The sequence below is a fragment of the Dermacentor silvarum genome, chromosome 10 (assembly GCF_013339745.2).
Source record: "Dermacentor silvarum isolate Dsil-2018 chromosome 10, BIME_Dsil_1.4, whole genome shotgun sequence".
Classification (NCBI taxonomy): Eukaryota; Metazoa; Arthropoda; class Arachnida; order Ixodida; family Ixodidae; genus Dermacentor; species Dermacentor silvarum.
Window position 1 is genome coordinate 98,419,581 of NC_051163.1, and position 14,192 is coordinate 98,433,772.

At 46.3% G+C, this 14,192-nt stretch overlaps 1 protein-coding gene across 1 annotated transcript in view; it reads right to left on the reverse strand.

Annotated features, from left to right (window-relative positions):
• The window catches only part of LOC119466348 (uncharacterized peptidase C1-like protein F26E4.3), a 52,323-nt gene extending 40,001 nt beyond the window's left edge, over positions 1-12,322 (reverse strand). Inside the window, 2 exon segments of the mRNA XM_037726856.2 lie at positions 9,054-9,354; positions 12,184-12,322. Of these exon segments, the coding sequence (XP_037582784.1) occupies positions 9,054-9,345 (292 nt within the window). The 5' untranslated portion in view covers positions 9,346-9,354; positions 12,184-12,322.
• Between the last annotated feature and the right edge of the window lie 1,870 nt (positions 12,323-14,192).

Consider the following 14,192-nt stretch of genomic DNA (forward strand, 5'->3'; position numbering starts at 1 on the left):
ATATTGCACTGACTCATGACTTGCGGCTAAACGTGCGTGATTAGAACCCTAAATTTACGCTCGGTTTCCCGCTTCTCGATCCAGGTGCGTTCATGTAGTCTCTTCGCGGGCTGTTGACCTTCGGGCTCAAGCGCTTTTCGAGAGAGAGAAAAAAAGTTTTGCTCTTTCCACGTGAGCAGGTGGATTCTCGCACTACGACTTTTGGTAAGCTTTCTTTTCTTGTGACCCACTCGCTTGCACTCATTTGTCAGATCGTTCGTTCTCTTTGACAAATTGAGAGGCAGCTATATTTATGTTTACGCTTGTCCCTTCATCATATGGCCTCTTTCGGGCTTTAGATTGCTCGAGATATAACCCCCCCTCCCTTGCATTTTTTTTATTTATGTGAGACTCGCAGCTTTTACGCACTTCTGTTTTTTACATTCGAGACCTTCCTTCCGTCGCAGACCCTGTGCAGCCTTGCAGGCTATTTACTACTGCGTCGCCACTCCGAGGGTCCCCTCGCTTTGACACAACGCGCTCATCTCAGGCAGCCCCGTGGAGTGAATGCCCCGCGTCGTATGGGCTTCTTTCACTCAAGTCGGTGGTGCAGCGTTCACAGCCGCGCCCCAAGAAGGCATATTCCCTGCCTCGCTTTGGTGGTTCTACCTAAGCTGTCATCTGCGAGTTGCATTCGACAATTTTCGGAAAAAAAGAAAGAAAAGCTGCAAGACCGCTTGCCGTTCCTTAGCGGTTATGTTGTAAGTTTGAAGTTTATTCTGGTAAAATGCATGTACAAAGGTTGGTATGATATCGTGCAGAAGGAGGTCCTATAGTGAAAACACTGTAGGGGGACCTCCTATAATATGTTACATGAAATGTATATCTAATAAATAGCCAAAAAGGATAATAACAAAAACTGTTACAATAAAATACCAGCAGTGACACAATTATTCAATCAATAATTATTGTTCCAATGTTCCTTCCGTAAATTTTCCCTGCTTACGAGTTCATATCGGATCCAAAGGCACTGACGCCACAAAGGTATCATCAATGTCGCCGTTTGTGTTTCTAATATTAACTCATCGTACAAGTTTTTAATAAAAGCGAGTATCCAAAACCTGCTACAAAGTAGCGTTGTGTGCGGCTTTCTACAAACATGCCTGGGGGTTACGAGCATAGCTGTGCTCTAGGCGTTTGAAAATGCGCGTACTGCGGGGTCAGGGGTCAGATAAGTATGAATGGATACAATAATTTCTATGATTGCTTACAGAAAGATTTGACGTTCACGCTAATGTACAGTATAACATATATCCCACGAAGTATGAGCTAAATTGTAGGTTTCTCCTTATATGTTCGTGGTATGTTTGGGTAGAGTGCCAACCTATTCCCCGTCTTTCCTTTTCTCTTATCTCTCATTCTCTCTGCCAATGCGTTTAATGGGATGAAATTTCCTGCACTCATCTGATTTTCTCGTGTTTCTGGGGTTAGTCATTGTGATCGGGTTAACGTTGCTCTTAATTGTAGGCTCAAAAGGTTCCGATACTTGCGCCAAATGGTCAGTTTAAGGTGTGAGGCCAAGTGAAAATTGTAATTTTTTTTCCAAATGTCAATTTTTTGTTTTCTGCTTTGTTAGATCAGGAATTTATTCTACATCATTTTGCTGAAAAAAGTATCTTCCTATGCAGTTTCTTTCAAAAGATACATAAAAAAATGTAAACCCACCCGGCGTTTACGAAACCGAAACTGAAAGTGCCAGTTTTCTGTGGAACAGAAAAAATGCCCTGGTTTGCAGTTATTTGCTGGTTATTTAAGAATCGTATCACGTAAAAAGTGTAGCAATGCCATTATAGCATTTTCAACATTTTATTTATGAATTAAAATAATAAACACCTCACCAGGTGGACGTGCAATCTTTTGCACGTGTTGTTTACATTATGGAGGCTGCACGCGCGCTAAAGGAGAACCGGATCGTGTGACGGATGTGTTTACTCTCTGTCGCTTACTTTTTCTTACTGGCAGCCACAAAATGGGGAAGTTTAGAGCGCAAAGACGCCCAAAATTAAAGTTTGTTGGCAATCAGTACAAGGCGACGGACCTGGAGACGTACAGCAAATACCTGTAATACTGAAAAGCAGGCTAGAAAAAAAAGGAAGCCGAGGTGCAACACGAGCAAAATCAGACAAGGGCAAGACCCAAGACAAAACTGGCTACAAATATAGGGGATTTTAGCTCTCCTGATCATCTTATGTAAGCGCTATGCTTTGCAATCTTTTTGTTGATTTTCTCAGAACTCATCTTTTTACGATTTCTTCAAACGCAAACATTCATAACTTTTTCCCTAATAAAGATTTTTTTGTGAAACTTGGCACAATTCTTTCTCACGTTATTGGGTGCAATGAACCTCAGCAAGTAAAATCGTGCCCCAAGTTTTGATATGGAGGCCGTTTACACCAAGGCGCACCCATTGGAAGCACACATGTTTTTGGTTATTTCAACACTATGCTTTGATAATTGATCTGATCTCGATAATTTTGGTTCATTGCACAGATCAAAGCCTCTCCTATATCACTGCCAAAAATTGTGTTTTTTTATCGAGTTAAATTAGAGTTATGACTGTTGGCGTGAGACCCACATTTAATCAAATTTTTCAAATAATAAAAATAGGAGTCCTACTCCTAAAACGCGTGACCGTGTTTGCTGCATCACCATATAGTGCCGCTACTGACACGTGACATTAGAGAGCTTTAGATGTGGATGCCCAAGCGTTGGAAGACGCAAACCGCTGGCCGTGCAAAAGAACGCGCAGGGAGAACAAAGCGGGTGAAGGGCCCGCAATGGAGTTCGCGTCCCCCTACGCTTGGGCGTTGCTTGGGTAATCTATTCTAGTAAAGCTCTTTATTGATTAACCTGTTTTTCAGCCCTCGTATTGCCATCGCGGAGATATTTGGAGATCAAATTCTTAGAATCGGGCAGGGTGCTTTAAGGCTGTTATGTTGTCCCTGTTACATATATTGTTTGAGTCCAGGTGAATGCAGCTCCATATCTTCCCTGCGGAACGCATACATTCCTGTGTTATTCTTGGATTGTCTTCAATGGCCTTTGTATTTCGGCTGTCTAGTATTCACAATAAGGTTGCAGTCTCCATATCATGCGGGATTAGTAGTATTTTTGATCGACACATTTGGCATTCAAAACAGAGATTCGGAAACTGCACCTTTTCGAAGTGTGGAAAATGTATTTGTTTTCAAAGGTGAGAAAACAGCTGCTCGTCACAAAGGGCGTTTAACTTCAATTACCCAAAGCAGGAAAAAAAAGTGCAGTACCAGACAAGCAAGTACAACCTGGGCAGCGAACATTGCCGATCAAATGCAAAATGTCATCGATGTCGACCACAGTAAACCACTAAAGGACAGTTTCGAAATAAATTGGAGTTGAGAGTGCCACCAAGCGTGCAATTTACGAACACGTCCGCTTCAAGCCCTACGAAACGTGGGTAACTTGTTACCCGAGAAGATGAAGAGTCGTGGACATAATTTGGTCGAGGCGCTTGCTGAGCAAGTTCCCGAGGAGCACGGCATGCTTTGGTTCTTTTCTAACTCAGAAAAAAATATCTTATTTATATAGTGTATGACAGAAATAACTTGACAAATGTTCTTTCAAAGCGATGCTTCATTTGCGCACTTTCTCCGGGTTTGAATTGGCTGCCTGTCCTCGGGGTCGGTCGCCATGTCACCGAATATATTTGTGGGGTATCTATGCAATTACTTCGTGTGGGGAGCTGAGGAGGTATATATGCAAATGTTATATAAAAGTACCCCTTGTATTACACAGAACAAGGTTATATAAATGTACCCCTTGTATCCATATACACAGAATTCTCATCTGCCTAACAAAAATATGTTCCTGCATAAAACCTGAACTTGTAATGTCAGCTCACAGGCGGTCCTAAAGCGCGCCGATCTGTTAACGCAATGGTGAAATTTAATTAACAATTTTTTTATTTCTTTCATTTAGCCACTGCGTATGTGCCCGTTCTTGGCCAACCCTCGAGAACGGACATGTCCCTCAACGATTCCTACATAAAACCTGAATATATAATATTGGCTTTACAGATATCTCCATTGCACTTATTCTCATTTTCCGTGCTCCTAAATATTCTGAGGCCGGCTTTATGCATGTTTCAGCCCTTGAGAACGGATAAAAAAAACGCAATTTTTAATCAGGAACGACCAGTTAAAAATCTTGTCTCAACAGCTGTCTGAAGAGGTGATGAGACACGTGCAGGTGCCCATAACACATGTGTGGTCATCTTTACACCCTTTCAGCTTACTTGACCGACAAGAGGCAAGAGATAGCGTGGCGACGAAATCATTTCCACGAAAGACTGAATCGGTTCTCGACCACCGCACGGCCGTGCACGTAGGCCACCACGTGACCTGCGCGTGTCATCGAGTGCTTTGAACCTTGCTGTGTTGCGCCTCGACTACGCATATGGCGCGAGCATGGCTGGAGTGTTCCGTGCGCGTCCAACATCGCCGTGTTTCGTATATAGTCCATCTCCGTCGGCGTCTTTGATAATGTGTGTACGGGTTCTTTGTGCTTCGGGTGAGAAGAGCTCGATAAGCCTCAAGTGTGGTGGCACACTGACCCAGCGCTGTTTGATTGCGGGCTCGTGCGACTTAGGAAGGGGAAGTCGGCTTGCTGCTGGATACAGACGTCACCAGTCGTCTGCAGTCAAGGTCGGCGCCCTCAGAAACGCTCTACCCAGACATAGCAGTCTGCTTATCGCTTTTTCTTACGCCACTAACAGAAGAGGGGTCAAAATATTGATCTGGTGAGTGCCGGATGTGTGGTTTATATTAAGAAACGTAAATGTGGGTTGTATACCTATATGAGTTGATGTTACGCCTGTCCTGAACTTAGTGTAGTGAAGCGTTATTTCTATATACAGAGTGCCGTGCGGTGAAGACATGTCCTACCGTTCGTACTCACTACGCGCGGCTCCACAAAAGTCGCTTGAGCGTTGCGGTAATTCCGATTGGGAGGACTGAAAAGAAACCGTGCATTGTGACTGCGGTGCTCAACGAAGAGACGTCGCAGACGTTGACGGCGATGGAAGCCTTTGGTTTACGTTTAAGAGCATTGTAAAGTAGAGGCGCATGTGCACTGTTTGCATCGGCCTAGGGCATCCTAGGGTGGGACATGATTATCAATTGTTCTACTAATATGAAATGGATCCCCGCTTAGAGCACAGAGAAAACGAGACGAACCACCTCTTGCACGAGGAGGCCCACGACACTGATTTCTCAGTATACACCTAGAACGTTTATGAACAAACACATACAAGTTGGCCGCTTCCTTGGAAGCCCATACCGACCCGCGCCATCGTGCGCGGGTCGGTAGTAATTAGCGCATTAAGTCACATGTCCAGGGACTTACAGTCGCGTAAGATAGGAAGAACTATAGTTCCATCGAAGTCAAACTAAAGAACGCGACGTCACTACAACAGAGGAGACGCCATTCTCATATCCGCCATTCCTCCGGAGCCCATTGAACAAGCGAATCCTCAGAAGGGGCTACCGGGCGAGCGAGCGGCATGCCCACGACGCATTATCGTGCCGTGCTCCTGACAAACACTGCTATCACGACCCGATGCCTGCCAAGTATTATCGTGATCTGTTGGTCCTCCACCGTTCCTTTAGCGAGCTCTCCTCGAGCGCGTCTTCCGCGTCGGCCAAAGCAAACGTTCGCTTACTTGCCCCGCTCTCGACGTCCGGTAGCAATCTGCGAGCATCGTCGAGGAGCTCTCGGACCACATTGCGCCTTCTGTCCCCGCTAGTTGCGCAGCGTTCCTAACTTGCGGTTAGCATTGTCTGGTTAACCCAGACATCGGACTGTTGGGAAAGTGACTCCTTTGTAAAAACAGCAAGTGGGTTTATATATGTCGCACCAGGGCAGATTCAGTGACTGATAGCTTCGTGCTGCTGAGCACCGAGGTCGCGGGTGTGACTCGTGGGCGCGGTGGCCGCATGTCGCTGGGAGCGAATAGTAAAACTTATCGTGTGCCGTGCTTTGGGTAAACGGTAAAGAACGCTAAAGGAATTAGTCGAGGGATCTCTTCTACGGCGTTCTCAATGCCTCACTGCGCAGTTTCTGGAAGTTAAGCCCCGCAATATTGTACCGCGAAGGCGTGGCAGCAATGATCAGGTTGAATGACTTTTGTCTTGCGAACGACTGCTTTTCGTTTGAACAAGTAACGGTGGTTCAGTGTTGAGCATTAGTGGCTAATGTCTCAAGACTGTATTCTGACGCGGACTGACACATCGAATTTAGGTACTCAGGGTTACGTTTACAGCTACATATCTACAGGGTTGGGTAAAACAATATAGCTGAACAGCAGCTCGCGCAGTTTTCCCCGACACTTCGTCGTTTTCGCATTGCACAGAGAGTCGGCACCGTCATGGTCATCACGAACAAGCGCTCCATGACAATGTCTTTCTGGCGTCGTCTCCCGGGGTCCAAGAAGCCGCGGTGACTTCTCAGTCGCCGCGGCTGGACCGTGTCAGGTCACCGAAGCTACAACCTTGACCTTCCGTGGTCGCGTATTACACTGTCATTGGGATTGGCGCACTGACGTATGGGCATTTGCGGGTCAGCATGACGTAACGAGCTGGACTCCCGCGCGCGATAGTCGCGTCCAGATAGATAGGCAGTACGAAAAGGCTCGTGCAGCGACATTAGAGTGCGCGTGGAAATGCACACACACACGTGTGTGTGTGTGTGTGTGTGTGTGTGTGTGTGTGTGTGTGTGTGTGTGTGTGTGTGTGTGTGTGTGTGTGTGTGTGTGTGTGTGTGTGTGTGTGTGTGTGTGTGTGTGTGTGTGTGTGTGTGTGAACAATCCACGTGAAGATAAGCGTTCGTGAAGCGGTTAATTAAATGCTATAAAGCTGTTCATCTTCTGCAAAGCGTGTTGCAGCATAGTGATTCCGTGCCTGTCAGTGAAATCAGCAAGGCGCGAAAACCCCCCATCACGCAACCCACGTGGCCGCGTATTACACAGTCATTGGGATTGGCCCATTCTTTACCCCGCCTCCTTCGCGATCAAGCCTGTTTGCTATTGCGCCGTCTCAGGGACTGATCCACCTTACTCGGCAAGACGCATACCAAGCACATGCACCGAACGCCAGGAAAGAAGTTGAAAGCTTCGCTTTGGTAAAGAAATTGTGTGATTGAAGGAGTTAAACTGAGGATATTTAGGTTGTCGGTAATTGTTTCATTGCGTAATTTTGTAGAAAACAGAACCGGCCACCGGCACATCTGTAGGGATAGCACCGATGGGGCTACGTATAGGCCAATTTGTTGTATGAGTGCTTTATTTGTCACAGACAATTAGGGAATGAACCCCAGACAAAAAAAGCTACAAAAAATACAGCTTGAGGACGTCAGAGGCCCAGAAAACAAATACAGGCATATATTATACAAGGGCGGCACGCAGACACAATTTATGCCAGCAGGCACTGGCGAAATACTATTTCAAAAGGACACAACGTGTGATATGAAATAATGGAGAGTTGGAGGCCTACAACAAAGTTGAGCAGAAGAAAAATGAATACGAGCGCTGTCCAGCGTGGAAGGTATTGGGCAAGACAGGAGCAGCCACGGTCAGCAAAGTGCGGGAGGGTTCGCCGACAAAGCTTGGCTATAAAAACAAAAAGGAACCCAGATGGGCAACAGTGATCCGGTCCCTACACCTCCCACAATTTGTGTGTTTCTTTGGGACTTCAAACGGGGGCCCACCCTTGATGAACGTGTCAATGCTAAGCAGGGTTGGGCGCCGTGCAGGAGACCACGTGGAAAACTGAGTAATAGTTGCGACACTCCTGACACGGAAAGCATGGTTCAGGCGCGCCTCTTGAACAAGACATTTACTGTGTCTGCGGCGGTGAACCGAACACCGTTTAGCAAACGCCTCCATCGACGGTCGCAGTGCCGAAACAAACGTATCTTCATGTAAGCAGGTAGAACGACGTCTGTCGTTAAGTCCGCATCACGTGTGCCAGCTCCGCAATCTTTCTCTTCCAATAAGGCCCGACGGCTGGAAATAAAAGTCGACGGTTGAGGAACTACCACGACACGGCAACAAGTTGCTTGAACGCACTCTTGCGTGATACATGTCTCCGCTGTGCAACGACCTCGTACGGACGGCTTTTCCTCCGCCCGGATGGACTTTGTTGACTGAGTGGGTTTAATATCCCCCACCACAGAGAAAGAAAACGAAAAACTCACGGACAATGGCAGACATCGTTTTGTGGAAAACTCCAGAATAACTTTGAACATATGGTGTTCGTTGACGAGAATTCAGTGCTTGGTGCGTCAGCGTCTTTTGAATTCCTCTCTTTTTTTTTTAAGCAGGCGACCGCAGCGGCAGGGAATCGAACAGACGACCTCGTGCTCCGCCAGCAGAACGCCATCAGTAAACGACAGGAGTCTTGCATATGATATGAACTTTTTTTGCGTGAAGTGGTACGCGGTACGATTTCTGTGACGCGTTACCGTATTCTCCACGATTCCGTGTGTCGTCCGCTAAAGCATGCAAACATTTTAATCTATATTTACCCACACGTACGAGCTCCCTGCTCTTGGCGCGCTGGCAACAAACTTATAACAAACCTTTTTACACAATGACATCTTCATTTAAATCTTCTTACCTGTCCTTTTATTTCTCTTTCATGAACTACTCGTACTATATCGTGACAGTGTTAGTGCATTGCATTTGTTACATAACAGTAGACTTTACTTATTTCAGCGTATGCTAAGTCGCTGTCAAACAGGTGCCTTAAATCTATCTATCTATCTATCTATCTATCTATCTATCTATCTATCTATCTATCTATCTATCTATCTATCTATCTATCTATCTATCTATCTATCTATCTATCTATCTATCTATCTATCTATCTATCTATCTATCTATCTATCTATCTATCTATCTATCTATCTATCTATCTATCTATCTATCTATCTATCTATCGCGACAGATCTCCCCATGCACGGGTGTGCACGTAACTCACCGAGTTGGACCACTTGTGGCGGGGGCTCGATGATACCCTTGCACACTCTCGGGTAGTCGGGGCAGCAGTCCCCGTTGCCCGGCCGCTCGCAGAAGACGTCGCAGTAGCACACCGTCCCCAGGATGGGAACCGAGCAGTCGTCCATGCGGCCGCGACAGCAGGGGTCCCTGCGGGCAGCACAGAAGTCGCCCACCAGATCGGGATCGATGGCCAGTGTGGAGGTCACCAGACACCAGAGCAGGACACACGGGACGAGCGGAACAACGGGCCGCGTCGTTCTTCTAGAAGACATCGTTCCGACCTGTCGTGAAAGCAGAGTTGTCGATGACCTGGTGTGTTTATGGCTGATGTCGAGTTAACCGTGTGCGGAGTGGTTTACCACTCTTTTTGTCTAACTGAAGCCGCAGACAGCCGTTTGATTGCCAACACCTTTTATCAACCACCTTTCCAGCTAATAATATCACGTGTATGGCGGCTATGGTTTATATTACGCCATTGCGAAGAGGATTCAAGATTGTACTCCATTGTTATGTCGATTTTTGACCGTGAGTGATCGGCGCAGTCTTTAAAAATATACAAACAGCTTGCCCTGCGGCGTATGAAAGCATCCTAATGAAAGCGTGTGCGCTCTTGTGATGTAAGAATTGAAGTAATTGGTTATATTAGTCAATATTCATTTATAAGTCAACGCGTACGACTGCACTACACCGTACTGGTGTCCCTATAGTTAAAGTCTTCTCTTCCTCCTCTCCTTAAGACCTGTGGCGACATCTCCCGACTGGCATTAAGATCCTCATGGGGATCGCTTTTCGTCTCCTTCCTAACTTCGATAACTCAAACTGAATGGGTAATTACCAATTGTGTACTCTCGAGAATAACGTTTTTTTTTTCTTTTTTATGGCTAGTACCGCTATGAGTACAGTACGCAAGGCTTTTCCTTTGTACTTGTCGAAGAACGGGATCAGACGTTCGATACTACCTGCCGAAATACTGTGGCGCGTCTTTGTTTGAGCGCATGTTGACACGGCCGAAACAGGCAACGGGTGCGAACGACAGTATAACCAGAACTTCTTGAGACGCCGACAGTGGCATCACAGGTGTGGTCAGTCCTCGTTTAGTGCGCGTAGTTAAACGGCCACGGAACCCTTGAGGATAACGTGGTGAAATACAAATTAATACTGTTTCGAAGCGTTTGTGCATGAACGAGGCGACAGTTCAGCATTTCTGCTTTGCAGCGCCAAGTGGACGAGATAGAGAAACAAACGCTCTAAAAAAGCACCTCGGTACAATGAAAGAAAATGTTTGTTCAATATTTGTCGTGTTTAACGAAGGTGTCTGTCGCGGGTGCCATCTCCTTAATGGCCATTTGGCTCGCAGAAAGAAAATATCTCGATAGTCTATAAAAAGCACGCTGTTCAAATGTATGTGCATCTCACCAGATGAAACAGAACATTTATCAAATTCACAGAAGGTTTTAACTTTGACATAGACAAAAAGGATAGGTCAGTAAGAAGGCAAAGCTATCTGCTGGAAGTCTACAAAAAGCGCACAGACTGTATACATTCATTGATATGAAAATATAAAAAGACGTTCGAATGTTCTCCACTGCAATCCGACGCTTAACCTTAACTTATCCGTAAAGTCCCATCCCTCCCGTTTGTAAGCAAGTCTAGCCTGAGCACTAGAACCAGCACGAACAGTTCGTACTGCTGAGATTAGCATAAACGGCAGTTCGTGCAAATGACATCATGATGCATGGGTAAGTAGCACTTCTTTCAGTGTTTTTCACTCGAACAAAAAAAAATGCTTACAGTAATGTGCATTTACCACAATGCAGTCTAGCACTAGCCTTAAAGAAATGAGTTCAAACCCGCAAGCTCAGTGTGGTCGCCGCACCGCATCAATGCGGAGTAATTTGCTAGAAATGCACTAACTATTCCTCGACTTAGGCTCATGCTAGAGGAATAGGTTAAATTATTGTCCGGCTACAACAAACAATCTAAAATCTCGAAAGATAGCAAACCTAACATGTAGAGTAAATAAAGAAAACCGACGAGTTGTGCAGACCTTCAATGTGCGGCCAAAGGTAATCAAAGGAAAAATGTTTTAATCTCTAGAAAATGTTTGCGGTCAGTAAGTAAAGACAAGAAAACTTTCCTAATTAATTTAGCGACGGGGGTGCAGTGACATTAGGGGATAAGTAAAATTCGGGGATAAATTGTCATAGCGGGACAGGCGCAGAAATCTATAAACTCCTTCGCCGCCCAACTATCGATAACGTTCGTGTTGAGTCAGCTAAAGCAATTCTTTCTCAGTTTTCCTTCGAAGCACGGGAGTCACCCGTCGTAAGCTTATTCTCGTTTTCTTTTTTCGTAAATGCTGCAGCACTTCTTTGCGTGACGCCAGCTGCTTTCGTTAGACTGGCTAGCCATATATAAATTGGCTTGATTGTGCACGAACGTAGAATAAGAAAGTGATAAATTATCGCCAAGAACATTATACATCTGTTACACTGGCACTGCGCGATTATGCTGCACAACACTTTTGCACTGACCGCAAGACAGAGAAGAAAGAAAAGAGAAAAACACGTTTCATAAATTTACTCCGCCAATTCACAAAATCCTGACACTAAATGTATCGTCACAAAATATGATATACATTTTTTTCGCGATGTTTTAAATTGGGAAGATACACGTAGGCACCACACTTTCGCAGGCACCGCCCTCATACTCGCCGTCGTAGCTAGCCAATATTCTACGGAGCACCGGAACGAACCGCCACAACTGTCACGCCCAAATCTAGTCACAAGAGATATATGCAAAGCTATGAATTTTGTCATACGGCCGGAATGCTGTGGCTTTCTCGTGAATAGTCATGGGTATGAATTCTGGAACCGCTTGTCGTCACTCATTTACATCATTTTACAGCCGTCACTGCGGCTGCTTCCATAGACTGGAGGAATTATGTGCTGCGATCACATTTCATAATTCCGGCAGAAATAAACAAAAAAAAAAAGGGGGGGGGGGGGAATCGTGCCAAAACGAAAGGCAAGCTGCATTGAAGGGAAGGCTTCGAGTATTTCACGGTATATAGCTAGCTGATGAAATCGCGGTGGCGAACATACACTTGCCTTTGAGGGTTCGCCTTGGTGGGGATTATAGTACGCGTGAGCGTGCTCGGTTCACCTACGGTGCCGGGGGGTTAGCCGCAGCCTCTGCCTCCTGTTGGGCCCGGCGCTCTTGTGCGGGAGCTCGGCTAGCAGCGCAAGGTGTCAGTGCGAGGGAGAGGGTGGACGCGCCGCGATTCGCGCACGAGGGAGAGAGAGAGAGATGGACTGCAGCCGGAGGAGAGGAAGCTGCTCCGGGCCGTGATTGTTGTTTCCGAGGCTTCGAGCAGGGGGCCGAGAGAGAGAGAGAGAGAGAGAGCTCGCAATCTCCGAAACCGGGAAGGGAAACACTGTTTTGATTTCGTTTTTTCGCTTTTCAGCGTCGCTCTTTCTTCGCTCCGTGCGATCTTCGCCGGCGTAAGCAGCACTTCTCTCTCTCTCTTTTCGTTCTCTCCCCACTTTGGCATTAGCGACTGAATGCGAGAAGTGTCGAGCCAGACTGTCAGGCGCTGACTCGGGCTCCTTTGGCGCTGCGCCCCCCAAAACAGCAATACGCATCCGTCAGACATTTATTGAGCTTTCGGGAGTACTGGAGATGTCGCAGGAGATAATAATAATAATTTTAATAATAATAATAATAATAATAATAATAATAATAATAATAATAATAAGAAGAAGAAGAAGAAGAAGAAGAAGAAGAAGAAGAAGAAGAAGAACAAAAGAGATGTGCACCGGCCTGTCGAATGTCGTAATTCCTTTCGCTTCATTAAATTTCTTTCCTGCAATCACCGTTCGCTACAGGTGGTTCCTAGTGAGAACGTGGGTGATGCATTGTTTAGACTATTGCCGAATATCGAATAGACAAAAAGAAAGAAAGGAATAGCAATGCCATCGTTACATTATTCTCGTCTCGGACACCTGTGACGTTCTCAAGTCATTTGCTGCTGCGTAAAACGGTGACCGGCATGACAACGAAGACGATGATGTTACGACGACCAAAAGGGCGATGACAACGACGACACTTCGTCCTTGAGTGACGTCTATGTAAGTGTCGCTTAGATAAGGGATAGAACGAAATCCTCGCTGCAAACGACCACGCGCTTCACTCGGTCGAACATGCCTGTCTTTAAAGTTGACGCTGCGGCAATCTAATTTTCAGTTCATCGATACTAACCAGTTCATATGTGTCACGTCCTATCTCCGTATCTCTGTAATAAACGCTTCCTACCTGGGAGCTCGTCCTCTTCTCAGGAGGGCAAGTTAGCCTTGTCGAAATCCATGGTTGCAGGCGGCTGAGGCATCCCTTGCTCACCCGCTGCTAATCCATCCAAATATCTATCTTCCAGTGGCTGCTTGACTTTTTGTTTCTGGGGAGTGAGGGGAGGGGGAGAGGGTTAATTAACTGAACTTAAGGTGACGTTGGGGACGTTGCGGTTACTGTAGGCGAAGTTTTCTAGCCTTCTGCTCTGACATAATTGTGCTGAAAACGCTTAACGTGACAGAAGCAACGATGAGAAAAAATACAGTGACATCAGGTCTAAAACTCAAGTGTAAAGCAAACACTGCTCAATGGCTCCTGGGCACTCGCAAGTGCTCCTGGGCACTCGCAAGTGAGACGTCATGAGTTTTACATTACAAGGACACACGCTGACACAGACAGAAGTGTGACGAGAAAGATGTATATAATTTTGTGGGAGAAAGGGGGAGAGGTCGGCGGCCTGAATGAGGTTCCTTTGGGCTGCTGCTCCCCGCTGAGCAAGGGGTTTCAGTGAACGACAGAGACAGGACAGGTAGATGAAGGTGATGATGGGAGCGGCTGTACAGTCTACTGTTTATGTGCAACACACATGTGGACGCTGCAAGATATGTCTACCTTGGACCTGGGGGGGGGGGGGGGGGAGGGTTGAGGCTACGGGAACGTAGCCAGAACACCGTCTATGGCGTACACGATTTACACAGTTGTGGGACGGCCGCGGAAGTGGCACGCAAACACGAAGACGCTATAGAAAATACGGAAACCAGATTCTGTGTGA